This window comes from Bactrocera dorsalis, chromosome 2, assembly GCF_023373825.1.
Source record: "Bactrocera dorsalis isolate Fly_Bdor chromosome 2, ASM2337382v1, whole genome shotgun sequence".
Classification (NCBI taxonomy): domain Eukaryota; kingdom Metazoa; phylum Arthropoda; class Insecta; order Diptera; family Tephritidae; genus Bactrocera; species Bactrocera dorsalis.
Window position 1 is genome coordinate 82,419,146 of NC_064304.1, and position 12,841 is coordinate 82,431,986.

At 37.0% G+C, this 12,841-nt stretch overlaps 2 protein-coding genes across 4 annotated transcripts; one reads left to right on the forward strand and one right to left on the reverse strand.

Moving 5' to 3' along the window:
• The first annotated feature begins 9 nt into the window (after positions 1–9).
• LOC105226565 (protein downstream neighbor of son homolog) lies at positions 10–2,531 on the forward strand. Of its 3 annotated transcripts, XM_011205487.4 has the most exons (5): positions 11–536; positions 591–641; positions 706–860; positions 928–1,751; positions 1,804–2,531. In XM_011205487.4, the coding sequence occupies exons 2-5, from the start codon at positions 591–593 to the stop codon at positions 2,529–2,531; spliced, it is 1,758 nt and encodes a 585-aa protein (XP_011203789.2). In that variant the 5' UTR covers positions 11–536. The 3 variants fall into 3 exon arrangements, with proteins under 3 accessions (XP_011203790.2, XP_011203789.2, XP_011203788.2); XM_011205488.4 differs by having other exon boundaries at positions 10–641; positions 1,807–2,531; XM_011205486.4 differs by having other exon boundaries at positions 11–641.
• An 89-nt stretch (positions 2,532–2,620) lies between these two features.
• Positions 2,621–3,310, reverse strand: LOC105226564 (DNA-directed RNA polymerases I, II, and III subunit RPABC2). Its single transcript, XM_011205485.4, has 2 exons — positions 3,151–3,310; positions 2,621–3,035 (listed from the first exon to the last, which is right to left on the reverse strand). The coding sequence occupies exons 1-2, from the start codon at positions 3,177–3,179 to the stop codon at positions 2,669–2,671; spliced, it is 396 nt and encodes a 131-aa protein (XP_011203787.1). The 5' UTR covers positions 3,180–3,310; the 3' UTR covers positions 2,621–2,668.
• Between the last annotated feature and the right edge of the window lie 9,531 nt (positions 3,311–12,841).

Sequence of the window (12,841 nt, forward strand, 5' to 3'; positions counted from 1 at the left end):
TTATAAATCGGTGACAACATTAAACGAATAATAATAGGTTATGCAAACAGTAAGAAAGTTATAAGAAAGCAGAAAATATTATAGCGTCAAAGATGTAGAAATATCTTTTTACATTACTCTTTGCAAAATTCGAAAACACAGTTTTAGATATTATGAAGATCTATAGTACCCAAAACCCCATACTGGTTTTCCATAAATTCAAAATATTAAGTTCTAACTATTTGAGCTAAACAATAACCTTGACATCCAATATTTCTCCCACATACACGATTTGGCCTTTTTGCGAAGACTTCTCAAATCTGTAATGTTTATTTAAAAATTCTTAATTTTTTTATCCATTTATCTAATCCATTCAATCACTTAAAATATGCTTAGGAAATGACAAATGAAGTTTCCTATAAATTCTAATTTCCACTATTGGCAACACTTCCTCTTACAACAGCTGATTGCTGCCAGAAAAACAATAGAAAATCAAGTTTGTGCAAAATTACGCGCGCAACGCTTTAATAAATTCTCAAATTAGAACGCGAGCTGAGGTATTTTATAGCTAATGTTTATTGTATAGAAATTAAATGTTATTAATTAACAAGATGTCAACAACAAAACCGTGCAATCAACAAAATTGGAAGCATCCAGATGAAGTAGGAAGGTGTATTTTTAGGATTATACGAAATAATGCATGCCAGTTGTCTCCCCTTCATTTAGCTCATAAAATTGCATCGATTGAAGCAAAAGAAAAAGCAGCTGGCCGCACGCTTAAATCAAAACACAAATTTGCCAAGTGTAGAGAAATGCGGACTCGATAAAGAGAGCTTGTTGGAGGCGAAAATAGCGCAGAAGCGAAAGAATCCCTTTGCAATGTAGGAATATATTTGTTTATCACAATTCATCTTATCATAAATATTATTTTCATTTACGCTTATTTAGAAAATCTGACACGAAACGTACACGTACCGACGACACGCCTCTCATTGAAGATGACACGCTCCTCGCTTTTGTCAACACACCACCGCCACAGAAAGATGCATTTGTGCGCGAAACACCCACACGTCCTCCACCAGCCAAGTTGACACTGCAACCATTCGATCCAAAATCATTTGCGGCTATGCTCCATGGCACTGCGGTGGCCGAAGATGACGAAGCTGCTTTAGAGGAACAGAAATTTACTAAGCATCTACCTATGGATTGGAGTATTAAAACACGTGTGCGCATATTTTGTCGCAGTGAATTACCAACAACTACGCTCAAAACAAGTCAATTGGCTAGCGGATTGACTAGCTTCGTGCGGTGCATTGATCCACAGAATGCGCAGTGCGGTTTAGATATTTCTCCTGCCACACGTTTCAATCAGGCCAGTTACTATTGGCAACATCCTTATCTCCCTTGGATGACGTTATTTCCTCGTAATACCAAAACTAATAACGGTATAGTGCTTGGCGAACGTGAACGCAAATCTTTAGCAGATGATTGGGACTACAGTTTTAGGGGATTATTTCAACTTTTGCGCGCACGTCAGTGTCCTTACTTTTATCTCTGCGCAAATACATTCACAGTGCTTTTTCGTGCAGCTGGCACTGGTGGCTGCGTAGAAACGCATGCTCTTATGTCGCCTAGCACACGCGGTGTGCGTAGCGCTTTACGCCAAGAGGGTATAGAATACTCAATGCCATTGAAAAAGGATAGCGCATTAAATAAGTCTGATGAAGGTAACTTCACAGAAGAGAGTAACAGCGTCGATGCAGCTACTGAAGGTATTCGTAATATATTTTAATTTATTGTGTTTTTACTAACAAACTTTACCAGCAGGAAATATTGGCCGCCCGGCTGACACTTCCAACGAACTGCTAGCAGATGAGGACGAGGAAGATACTGATAATTTTTTGGAAAATCTTGAAGTGAACGATAAAGATTTAAGAAGAATTCAAACCGAGCATGCGCGCAAGCTCAACGTGCAAGAAATGTCCGATGATTTCAGCGAAAACTCGTTATTGCTTATAGAAGGTGTTGAATGTCAAGGATTTTTTAGTTTTCTGCTCAATGCCAAAAGTACAATATCCAATGTTGGAAGATTGGCAGGAATTCCACCTACCCTATTAGCCCCGGTGGCATTCCCCAAAGCTACGATGCAGCAATTAGCAACACGTTCGAGCAAAGTCCGTATGGATGGTGTTGACTACAATAGTATTGAGGTGAAAGGTGTGATATTACCATCTTTCTTACCATACGCCTGCAGTTTGCTAGGCGAAAGTAAAGACACATTTAGCGCAACGCTTGCCACTAACAATAATACGCTGGCGTTTAGTAAAGCAACTCAATGTTTACTGGAGAAGGCTGTAGCTGAAGCAGATGCACAAGAGCAACCGAAAGCAAGCGATGATGAAGCAGCAGGGCAGGTGTTTGGACAAGAAAACTTATCAGACTGTGGTCTGATACCGAGTGTTGTAGAGTGCATGTGCCGTACGGGACAAAATGCCGTCACCCTTTTAGAACGTGTTTGTTACGATAAAGAATACGGCTACGCATGGAGTTGACAAGTATAAAATTGTTCCAAGAACTCAAAAATATGATACTTTCCATAAAGCATATACTCATAGTTAATGTGGCAGCTAATAAAAAAAAATAATTTTCAAAACTCTTTTTAATAAAACCTACAATTTAAAATTACAACTTAATGATCCACTATAATTAATTCATCTATGCTCCAATCCTCATATGAGTGATCTGGCAGGAATCGTCTTATGATAATTGGTATTTTTTTCTGCTTCAATTCCTTCATCGCGATCTGTAGTGGATCGGTTTCACCTTCCAATTCCACCATTATAGGTGCACACATTGCAATTTGTAGCGCACGCGTACCCAATACACGCGCGCGTTCGTATTTCGTCATGTATTTTGTGGTAATACGTTTCGACTTAGGTACACCACCCCCTGCGCTTCCTTGCGCTATAATTTCTATATTATCGGCCTCCTCTTCCTGATTAATATCATCAATGTTGTCCTCCTCGTCAACATCATCGAATTCATCACCACCGACACTGCAAAAACAAAAACAAATTAAAATTCTGAAAGTTCTAAGAGTGCTTGACGGAAACGTGGCTCCATTTCGATATCTCTAAAATTTATTTATTTTTGTGAAGTTTTTATACTTACTCATCATTATCATAATCTCCATCATCCATTTTGTGAGTTAAAAATTAATATTAAGTTTAGTAATAATAAACTGCGAATGTATTTTAAAATTTCACTGCGGCGTGCACGAAAAACGACAAGCGATGTATTTGTTCTTGTTCTTGAACAAATAGCTGTCAGTTTGCAGCTCTGTTCGATTTTGAGCGGAGGTTGCCACCGCCAGTGTTTATTTATAGCAAATATTTATAGTAAATATGCGAATACTTTAAAATAAATTCAACTCATGAATTTGTCTTCCAAGTGCTTTTTGCAAAATGTATTATAAAGCTTAGTTTGCTTTTAATTTCCACTTTATAATATAAAACACTACCACTATAGATGGTATACAAAACATCTCTCTCATTAATAAAAATATTTGCTGTAAAGAAAAAAAATATTACGACTCGTTTAAACCATAAAATTGCCTCCATCCCATGTGGTTGGCAACACATCGTGTAGCCAATTATAATTTCATTACGTTCGGCATTGTTTTTGTTTAGTATTTTCTCGGTAGTGAAATTGAATTGTAGTGTTCGTGATTTCCGTTGTTTTATTAATTTTATAAATTATCGCACTTATTATTATTGTAAACGTTTTAATTAAACAAGTGGCTCTTGAAAAAACTATATTTATGTTTTCATGTACACAACTATTTGGTTATGCTTTTCAAAGTACCTGAAGTGTTAATAAAGAGTAATTCAAATCGGGACTTTTACTCAGTGAAAAAAGTGATTAAGCAACATAATTAGGTGTTAAGGTGGAAAGCACTTTTTACCGCACATTTGCATTTGCTTGCAATTGAGAAAGTGCATAATTTTACAGCAATTAATTAAGGGATATCGGCACAAAAGTACAAGTTCTTACCTCTAAATTCGGCGTAGTATTTGACATATCGACTTTTCTTGAAGTTCTAAAATACTTCAATTTACTTGCCAACACACTACAATACAAATATAAAGCAACAACACAAACAGGAAAAATACATATTATTTTTAAAAGAAACCGGAACAAAGCATATGGTGGACACCTACCGTTCACTGGAGGCGGACACGTTGATGTCCAAAACACCAAAAAGCTATCAAGGTGAATGAAGTGACTTTATTTTATTATATCGCATAACATTTAAGAATATATGTACATACATATGTACTCATTCATGCACATATGCACTTGCGGTATTTAATATTTATATGTAGATGTGTTAAACCGCGATAAAACGAGTTTTATAACAAAGTTCTCCTTGCTGCCAATTATTAAAGTGCTAATGAATTGCAAAATTTGGCGGCGGGGTAAAAAAACCGAATTTCCGTATAAATGGGGTATGTACGGATAGGGGGGCTTCTATAGAGGTGGAATATCCAAAAATCATGTGAAAATAGCTAATATTTTTAAAAATATTCACGTTTAAAAAATCAAAAATTCGCACTAAGAACACATGTTATTTCTCCATGTTTCACAGAATTTTTCACGTTTTTCTTTCACAATAATTAAATATACACTCTTAACATTGAAAATAATATCCCTGGTCGGTCCAAAACCCCGGTGTTCAAAATTCTTCTGTGTCCAAATTCTTCTTCTTTCTGCAATAATAATTAATTATAAATTTTCCTATTATGTATTTCTCATTTTTGCCAATTCACGATCAGACTCGTATATTGCGAATATCGATATTTTTATTTCTTTTTATTTTTCCAATTATTATTATTTTTATAATATGTATTTCTCATTTTTACAAATTTTCTTTCTGACTCGAATATTCGATATTTTAATTTGTTTTTATTTTTCCAATTAATAAAATTAAATAAGGGAGCGTTCAAGTATTACGTAACGCAATTTTTGAAGATTTTTGACCCCCCCCTCCCCCCTCGTAATAGACCGTAACGTTTTTCTATACCCCCCCCTCCCCCTCAATAAACGTTACGTAACAATCATTTTTTATAATTTGCCCTAAAGTCGCAAAAGGTTATAGTTTCTACCTTTGGTTTTAATTTAATTGCCTTTGCGGTCATAATCCATACTAATATTATAAATGCGAAAGTAACTCTGTCTGTTACACTAGTACTAAATAAAATAAGAGATTTTTAATCCGTAACACATTTCTTTATTTTTTTTTATAAATTTTTGCTGTACACACAGTTGTTTCTCTTTCATTCATTCATTCCTTCATATTGTTTTTTTTTTTACTAATAAACCCAACTGAAATTAAACATTATACTCGAAATAAAATCATATTCTTAACAAAATTTAAAAATAATCAATTATGAACCAAGTATCTAAGTAGGTCTATTAAAAACAATTCGATTAAAATTACTGCTCCTCTGTCCACGGGTTTGCTAGCCACTCAGATTCTTTCATCACTGGCATCTGGAGTGCAGACAAGGACGGTTCTGGAATTGTTAAGCCAATTGCATCAACTTCGTCTTCATCGAGCCAGTCAGCATCCTCAGACGATGTGTCATAACTACGCACAATGCAGAGAAACTCATTTGCCCTTCTGGCAGCAAGGCGCTGCGGCCGTACTCTAGTTTCACAATTGTCTTGGACAGTCTTCCCATGCACGTAACGACAGTGCATTTGAACACTCTTGTGAGATGTGAAATAGATCCCACAGGTTGGACAGACTTTTTTCTTTAGGTCGGATTGTACAGATGGACAAAAGAAGTCGTAAGGCATCTGCTTAAACCCTTCTAGAGGAGGTGACAGATCAAGGGACAACCTCACAAGAAGCGGTGAAAACTTGGATGTTCCTTTGTCTAGCAAACTAGGTACTACGAGCTTGCTTGGGGTTTGAAGTATTGGGTAAGGTGGCGGCATGAAAGTATCCGCAAACACAGATTTCAATGCACTTCTCGGTGGCGAACAGCACGATTCATCCGCGCATTTTATAACCTGTAAGAAATATTGCGATTCGCGGACGTGAACGCTATACCACGCCAAATTTGGCTCTGCTGGATCCTGCATGCTATCTTCGGGCTGTCTATACTCCGCCGAAACGTCGTAATTATCAATTTTCATTTCTTTCCACACTTCTGCAAGTGTTTCTCCAGCGTGCTGAAAATTGCGTTTTTCCAAATCAACATCCGTCGTAATTCCTTTGTTGTCGAGATGAGAACCAAAATGTTCATGAGGTAGAATGACGCCTGCCAGTCTTTTGCTGAGGGGAGCCATGCGACGCTCAACTCGGTTATATGCGCTCCGCCCAGGAGCATTAGTCGCTATAAACAGGGCGTCCAAGTTGTATTTTTTAAAGTGTTCAATCGCAAAGTTTTTGACTTTGCGATAACGCGGGTTTTCGTCCGGCCCACCATCTACAAAGATGATGATCACTGGCTTCACGGTGTTCGATTCTGTCATCATTAAGGGTTTGAATGAAGGTTGTGATAAAAGTGATTCGAAATCGTAAGCATGGGTGTTCGCTGTGGAGGATGCATGTTTCCCGCTTCTTATGGATATGTATGTCGGCCCGCTGTACCCAACAGCTTCTTCTTTACCGAAATTGTTAGGTTCCACGTTGACGCCGGCATATACAGAAGGAATAAGTTTGTGCCGCTCTGCCACGACCCAGTCATGATCAGGTAAAAGTATTCTGTATTCCATATGCATTAAAAGAGGGCTCTGACTTTTCACTGCCGGTAAACCTATTGGTACACGTGCCTTATCGTCTTGTGAGAGAACGAATACTTGCTGCGGTCCCAAAAGCGACGCGAGAGATTCCAATGACCTGATTGTGGCAGTGCAAAATTCTCCGTCCTCGTGCTTTTTGTGCATTTCGGTCTGTGGTCTTGCTAACTTTACGGGTACGGTACGTACGTGCCTTTTTCCCTCTTGAGTGTTAGAAACGCGTGGGAGTAAATGAAGATATGTGCCGCTTCGAGAAATTTTGAATCCCATTAACAACAGCCTCTCATGCAGGTCGGACAGAGTGAGACAACTCCTAATCATCTCTGTTCGGCGGCGTTCATCAGCAGCGCTGCCATGAATGGCAATATTAATTATGGTCTCTAGGAGAGCAGGTTGCGAGTCAACTAAAGGGGGCTGTCATAATTACGTTTTAGAAGTAAACTTACCTGTGTAAAATAACTAAGCATTGTTGCTTTCTTCTTCGTAGCCTTCACCTTCAACTGTCATATAACATCATTTATATGTTCTATAAACTTTTCTTTATTTTTTAGTTTTTCTTTAGCCATTTTCCAAATATCGTTGGCATTTTTTTGACACAGTTGCGCTGGCAAGTTAGCATGACAGTCTTTATAGGCCAAGAATAGCTGCTGATGCAAAACTCCCACTTTTGAAGACATTACAGTATTCGAACACTATGAATTCACTTTAATATAGCTATCTGCATAAACATTAACGAATACTGACAACAAAAATCACATTAAATAACGTACAATACAATCTAGGGATTCCCCGTGAAATATAAACGAAAAGGCTTGCCAACTTGCGAGAACAAAAATGACAACCAGACTAATATAATCGGGTTGCCATCTGGTGAGTTTTAATTTATTTATCTATTTTATTATTTAACAAAAGAAACAATGTTACGTAACGTGTTGTAAGAAAGACCCCCCCCGGCCATGTAACGCATCGTAACGTTTTACGAGACCCCCCTCCCCCCCAAATTGCGTTACGTAATACTTGAACGCTCCCTAACGCGTCATACACATTCGTGAATCGGAATTAAAAACGAATTTTTTAAGACAATTCCCGTGAAAATTGGTGCACGTTTTCGGAAAAGCCGCTCTGCCGAACATTTATTACTATTTATATTGCTTATTTGCTTAATAAATTTATACAAGAAAATATCCATATGCATGAATAGAGGAATTTTGCGAAAAAAGAGGAATTTCACGAATTGCCTTATCATCACATGGCAGCGCTCCATTTCGTCGTAATTTTTGGTAAACAAATGAGGTTCAAACAAGCGTAAAATGTAATTTTTAAAATAAAGATTTTTTAGGTAAAAAACCTGTTAAATGTGTAAAATGTGGTTTTATTTAAAAGTTAATAGTGTAAATTAATTAATTTGAAGTGAAAAATGTGAAAAAAGTGCGTTTAATGTGGTGAAATAGCGTCTTGAAATGGTCCAATTTTGCGATTTTTCGGACTTTAAGGTCGAATATCTCGTAAACTAAGCGTTTGCGGACCATATAACCCTATATATTTTTTAATCAGGAGGACTTCCTCTTTCCAACGGTACCTTCAGATCGCGGCGCCAAAGTAATCGGAATTGTGCCGAGCAACGCTTGCAAATCATTGAATTTTATTACCAAAATCAGTGTTCGGTTCGAAATGTGTTTGTTCGACAAATTTTGTTCAGCGATGAGGCTCATTTCTGGTTGAATGGCTACGTAAATAAGCAAAATTGCCGCATTTGGGGTGAAGAGCAACCAGAAGCCGTTCAAGAACTGCCCATGCATCCCGAAAAATGCACTGTTTGGTGTGGTTTGTACGCTGGTGGAATCATTGGACCGTATTTTTTCAAAGATGCTGTTGGACGCAACGTTACGGTGAATGGCGATCGCTATCGTTCGATGCTAACAAACTTTTTGTTGCCAAAAATGGAAGAACTGAACTTGGTTGACATGTGGTTTCAACAAGATGGCGCTACATGCCACACAGCTCGCGATTCTATGGCCATTTTGAGGGAAAACTTCGGACAACAATTCATCTCAAGAAATGGACCCGTAAGTTGGCCACCAAGATCATGCGATTTAACGCCTTTAGACTATTTTTTGTGGGGCTACGTCAAGTCTAAAGTCTACAGAAATAAGCCAGCAACTATTCCAGCTTTGGAAGACAACATTTCCGAAGAAATTCGGGCTATTCCGGCCGAAATGCTCGAAAAAGTTGCCCAAAAATGGACTTTCCGAATGGACCACCTAAGACGCAGCCGCGGTCAACATTTGAATGAAATTATCTTCAAAAAGTAAATGTCATGAACCAATCTAACGTTTCAAATAAAGAACCGATGAGATTTTGCAAATTTTATGCGTTTTTTTTTTAAAAAAGTTATCAAGCTCTTAAAAAATCACCCTTTATTAATTTGGTTTTGCGATGATACATTTTTTCCTTTCCAATGCGAGAAGTATAATATTGAAAATCGAACAATTACTGAGCAAATATAAGCCAAATATAATAATTTTTAGGATTTCCAGTCATTGAGCAGTAAGTAAAATGCAGTACCTACATATGTACATCGGAAACTTACTCAAAGTTTTCTTACAAACACAGATCTGTTTTCTGATTTTCATATGCTATAAACGATTGCCGAATCTCTGGTAGGCAATATCCTTTGCACAACGGTAAAAAAGCAACTTTTCTTACAACTTGTTTTTACTTAATTTTCCACCCATAATTGCCGCATGCCTACTTTTCCATTTCCTTATCTGCTTTCGCTTTTGCTTTTTTCGAAATAAACTAATGAATGCTGATTATTTATACTGCAAATATAAATGTTTGTAAAGGGTGTTTTTTTAAGAGCTTTATAAATTAAAAAAAAAAAAAAAAACGCATAAAATTTGCAAAATCTCATCGGTTCTTTATTTGAAACGTTAGATTGGTTCATGACATTTACTTTTTGAAGATAATTTCATTTAAATGTTGACCGCGGCTGCGTCTTAGGTGGTCCATTCGAAAAGTCCAATTTTGGGCAACTTTTTCGAGCATTTCGGCCGGAATAGCCCGAATTTCTTCGGAAATGTTGTCTTCCAAAGCTGGAATAGTTGCTGGCTTATTTCTGTAGACTTTAGACTTGACGTAGCCCCACAAAAAATAGTCTAAAGGCGTTAAATCGCATGATCTTGGTGGCCAACTTACGGGTCCATTTCTTGAGATGAATTGTTGTCCGAAGTTTTCCCTCAAAATGGCCATAGAATCGCGAGCTGTGTGGCATGTAGCGCCATCTTGTTGAAACCACATGTCAACCAAATTCAGTTCTTCCATTTTTGGCAACAAAAAGTTTGTTAGCATCGAACGATAGCGATCGCCATTCACCGTAACGTTGCGTCCAACAGCATCTTTGAAAAAATACGGTCCAATGATTCCACCAGCGTACAAACCACACCAAACAGTGCATTTTTCGGGATGCATGGGCAGTTCTTGAACGGCTTCTGGTTGCTCTTCACCCCAAATGCGGCAATTTTGCTTATTTACGTAGCCATTCAACCAGAAATGAGCCTCATCGCTGAACAAAATTTGTCCGAAAAAAAAAAAAACCGAACACTGATTTTGGTAATAAAATTCAATGATTTGCAAGCGTTGCTCGTTAGTAAGTCTATTCATGATGAAATGTCAAAGCATACTGAGCATCTTTCTCTTTGACACCATGTCTGAAATCCCACGTGATCTGTCAAATACTAATGCATGAAAATCCTAACCTCAAAAAAATCACCCGTTATATACTGTCCATACAAATGTAAAGCTGTACGCATTACGTGGATTAACGAAGTCAATGCATGCAGGCACGTAAATTGTTCGCTGTCATGTCTGTATGTATTACTTTTATTGTTCTTAATACTGCTTACGAATGCAGGACACAAACCAGAAATTAAACTGCATTGTGCAAAACAAAACACCATCATTAAATGTTTACAAAAAAAAATTCCATGTCACTGAGTGACTAACTGGCATGTGTGTAAATATGTGGAAACATACATATGTACATATGTATGGCGATAAGGTATCTACATAGTATTCTGCGAGAACTTTAGCTTGTGATATCACATAACCACAGTTGGACACTCCGCTTTTACCTGAACTGCCAAATAGCAAAGCGAAACAGTGCAGTATTCTTTGAGTTATTATGAAAATACACATATGTACATACATAAGTACTATATAATATATAGTATATTATGTATGTAAGTTGGGGTATATATGTACATATCATTATCAAATAAGACTTTTGAAATGTTCGGGTGTAGCGCTGAACTACATGTTTATGTATCAACATTTATGACTGTTCTTTTTGTATGATTGAATACATGTTTACAACTGATTGCATAATTTGCCGGGTTGTTCAATTGCACAGGTCATTTTACTTTTTTGCCGCATTAATTAAAAATGATAACTGTTTATTGGCAAAACCTTAGGATTTTAAACTAACTTTGTTTATTTTATTTCCTTATATTTATAGTATTTAATGAATTCATATTTAGCAAGTTTGTTATTAAAATGAGAAACAGGGATGTGAAAACTGTAAATAAATAAAGTAAATACTTGTACATACTAGTGAATACTTTTGACGCTTGCCAAAAAAAAAATTTTATTCTTAAAATAAATAAATTTAATGAAACTAATGAGGTTTGAGAGGAGACCGTCGACAGTCGGGTATATGTAACCCGAACGGACCTGGATCTTTAGCCAGTTATAGATGACAGTCTTCGGCAGAATTCTTCCGATAGAATAGCAACAATATTTGAGAAAAAAATTAGAAAATTTAGACTATAATTTCGTTCAGGCTTAAAACTTATTTGAGTGGAAAAGTATAGAGTTTTTGTATAATATAAACAAGAAAAATGTAGCAAGGAATTGAATTTTGCACTTTTTGTAGGAAAGTTATTGATTAGGCTTCACTACTTCAAATTATATACATAATATTAAATATGTTCAACATTTTCTGGTTCTGTGGTCATATATAAACCAGTTTTAACCAATATTAAACTTTTGTTACACTCATGTTCCATTTTATTCCGAGTTTCATTCATGCCACTGTAAATTTCTGAAAATGTTGTTACGTTAATTTGCATTTCAGGTGACGATATGTACATATAAAGGGTGATTTTTTAAGAGCTTGATAACTTTTTTTAAAAAAAAAACGCATAAAATTTGCAAAATCTCATCGGTTCTTTATTTGAAACGTTAGATTGGTTCATGACATTTACTTTTTGAAGATAATTTCATTTAAATGTTGACCGCGGCTGCGTCTTAGGTGGTCCATTCGGAAAGTCCAATTTTGGGCAACTTTTTCGAGCATTTCGGCCGGAATAGCCCGAATTTCTTCGGAAATGTTGTCTTCCAAAGCTGGAATAGTTGCTGGCTTATTTCTGTAGACTTTAGACTTGACGTAGCCCCACAAAAAATAGTCTAAAGGCGTTAAATCGCATGATCTTGGTGGCCAACTTACGGGTCCATTTCTTGAGATGAATTGTTGTCCGAAGTTTTCTCTCAAAATGGCCATAGAATCGCGAGCTGTGTGGCATGTAGCGCCATCTTGTTGAAACCACATGTCAACCAAGTTCAGTTCTTCCATTTTTGGCAACAAAAAGTTTGTTAGCATCGAACGATAGCGATCGCCATTCACCGTAACGTTGCGTCCAACAGCATCTTTGAAAAAATACGGTCCAATGATTCCACCAGCGTACAAACCACACCAAACAGTGCATTTTTCGGGATGCATGGGCAGTTCTTGAACGGCTTCTGGTTGCTCTTCACCCCAAATGCGGCAATTTTGCTTATTTACGTAGCCATTCAACCAGAAATGAGCCTCATCGCTGAACAAAACACGCGCGCGAAACACATTTCGAACCGAACACTGATTTTGGTAATAAAATTCAATGATTTGCAAGCGTTGCTCGTTAGTAAGTCTATTCATGATGAAATGTCAAAGCATACTGAGCATCTTTCTCTTTGACACCATGTCTGATCCCACGTGATCTGTCAAATACTAATG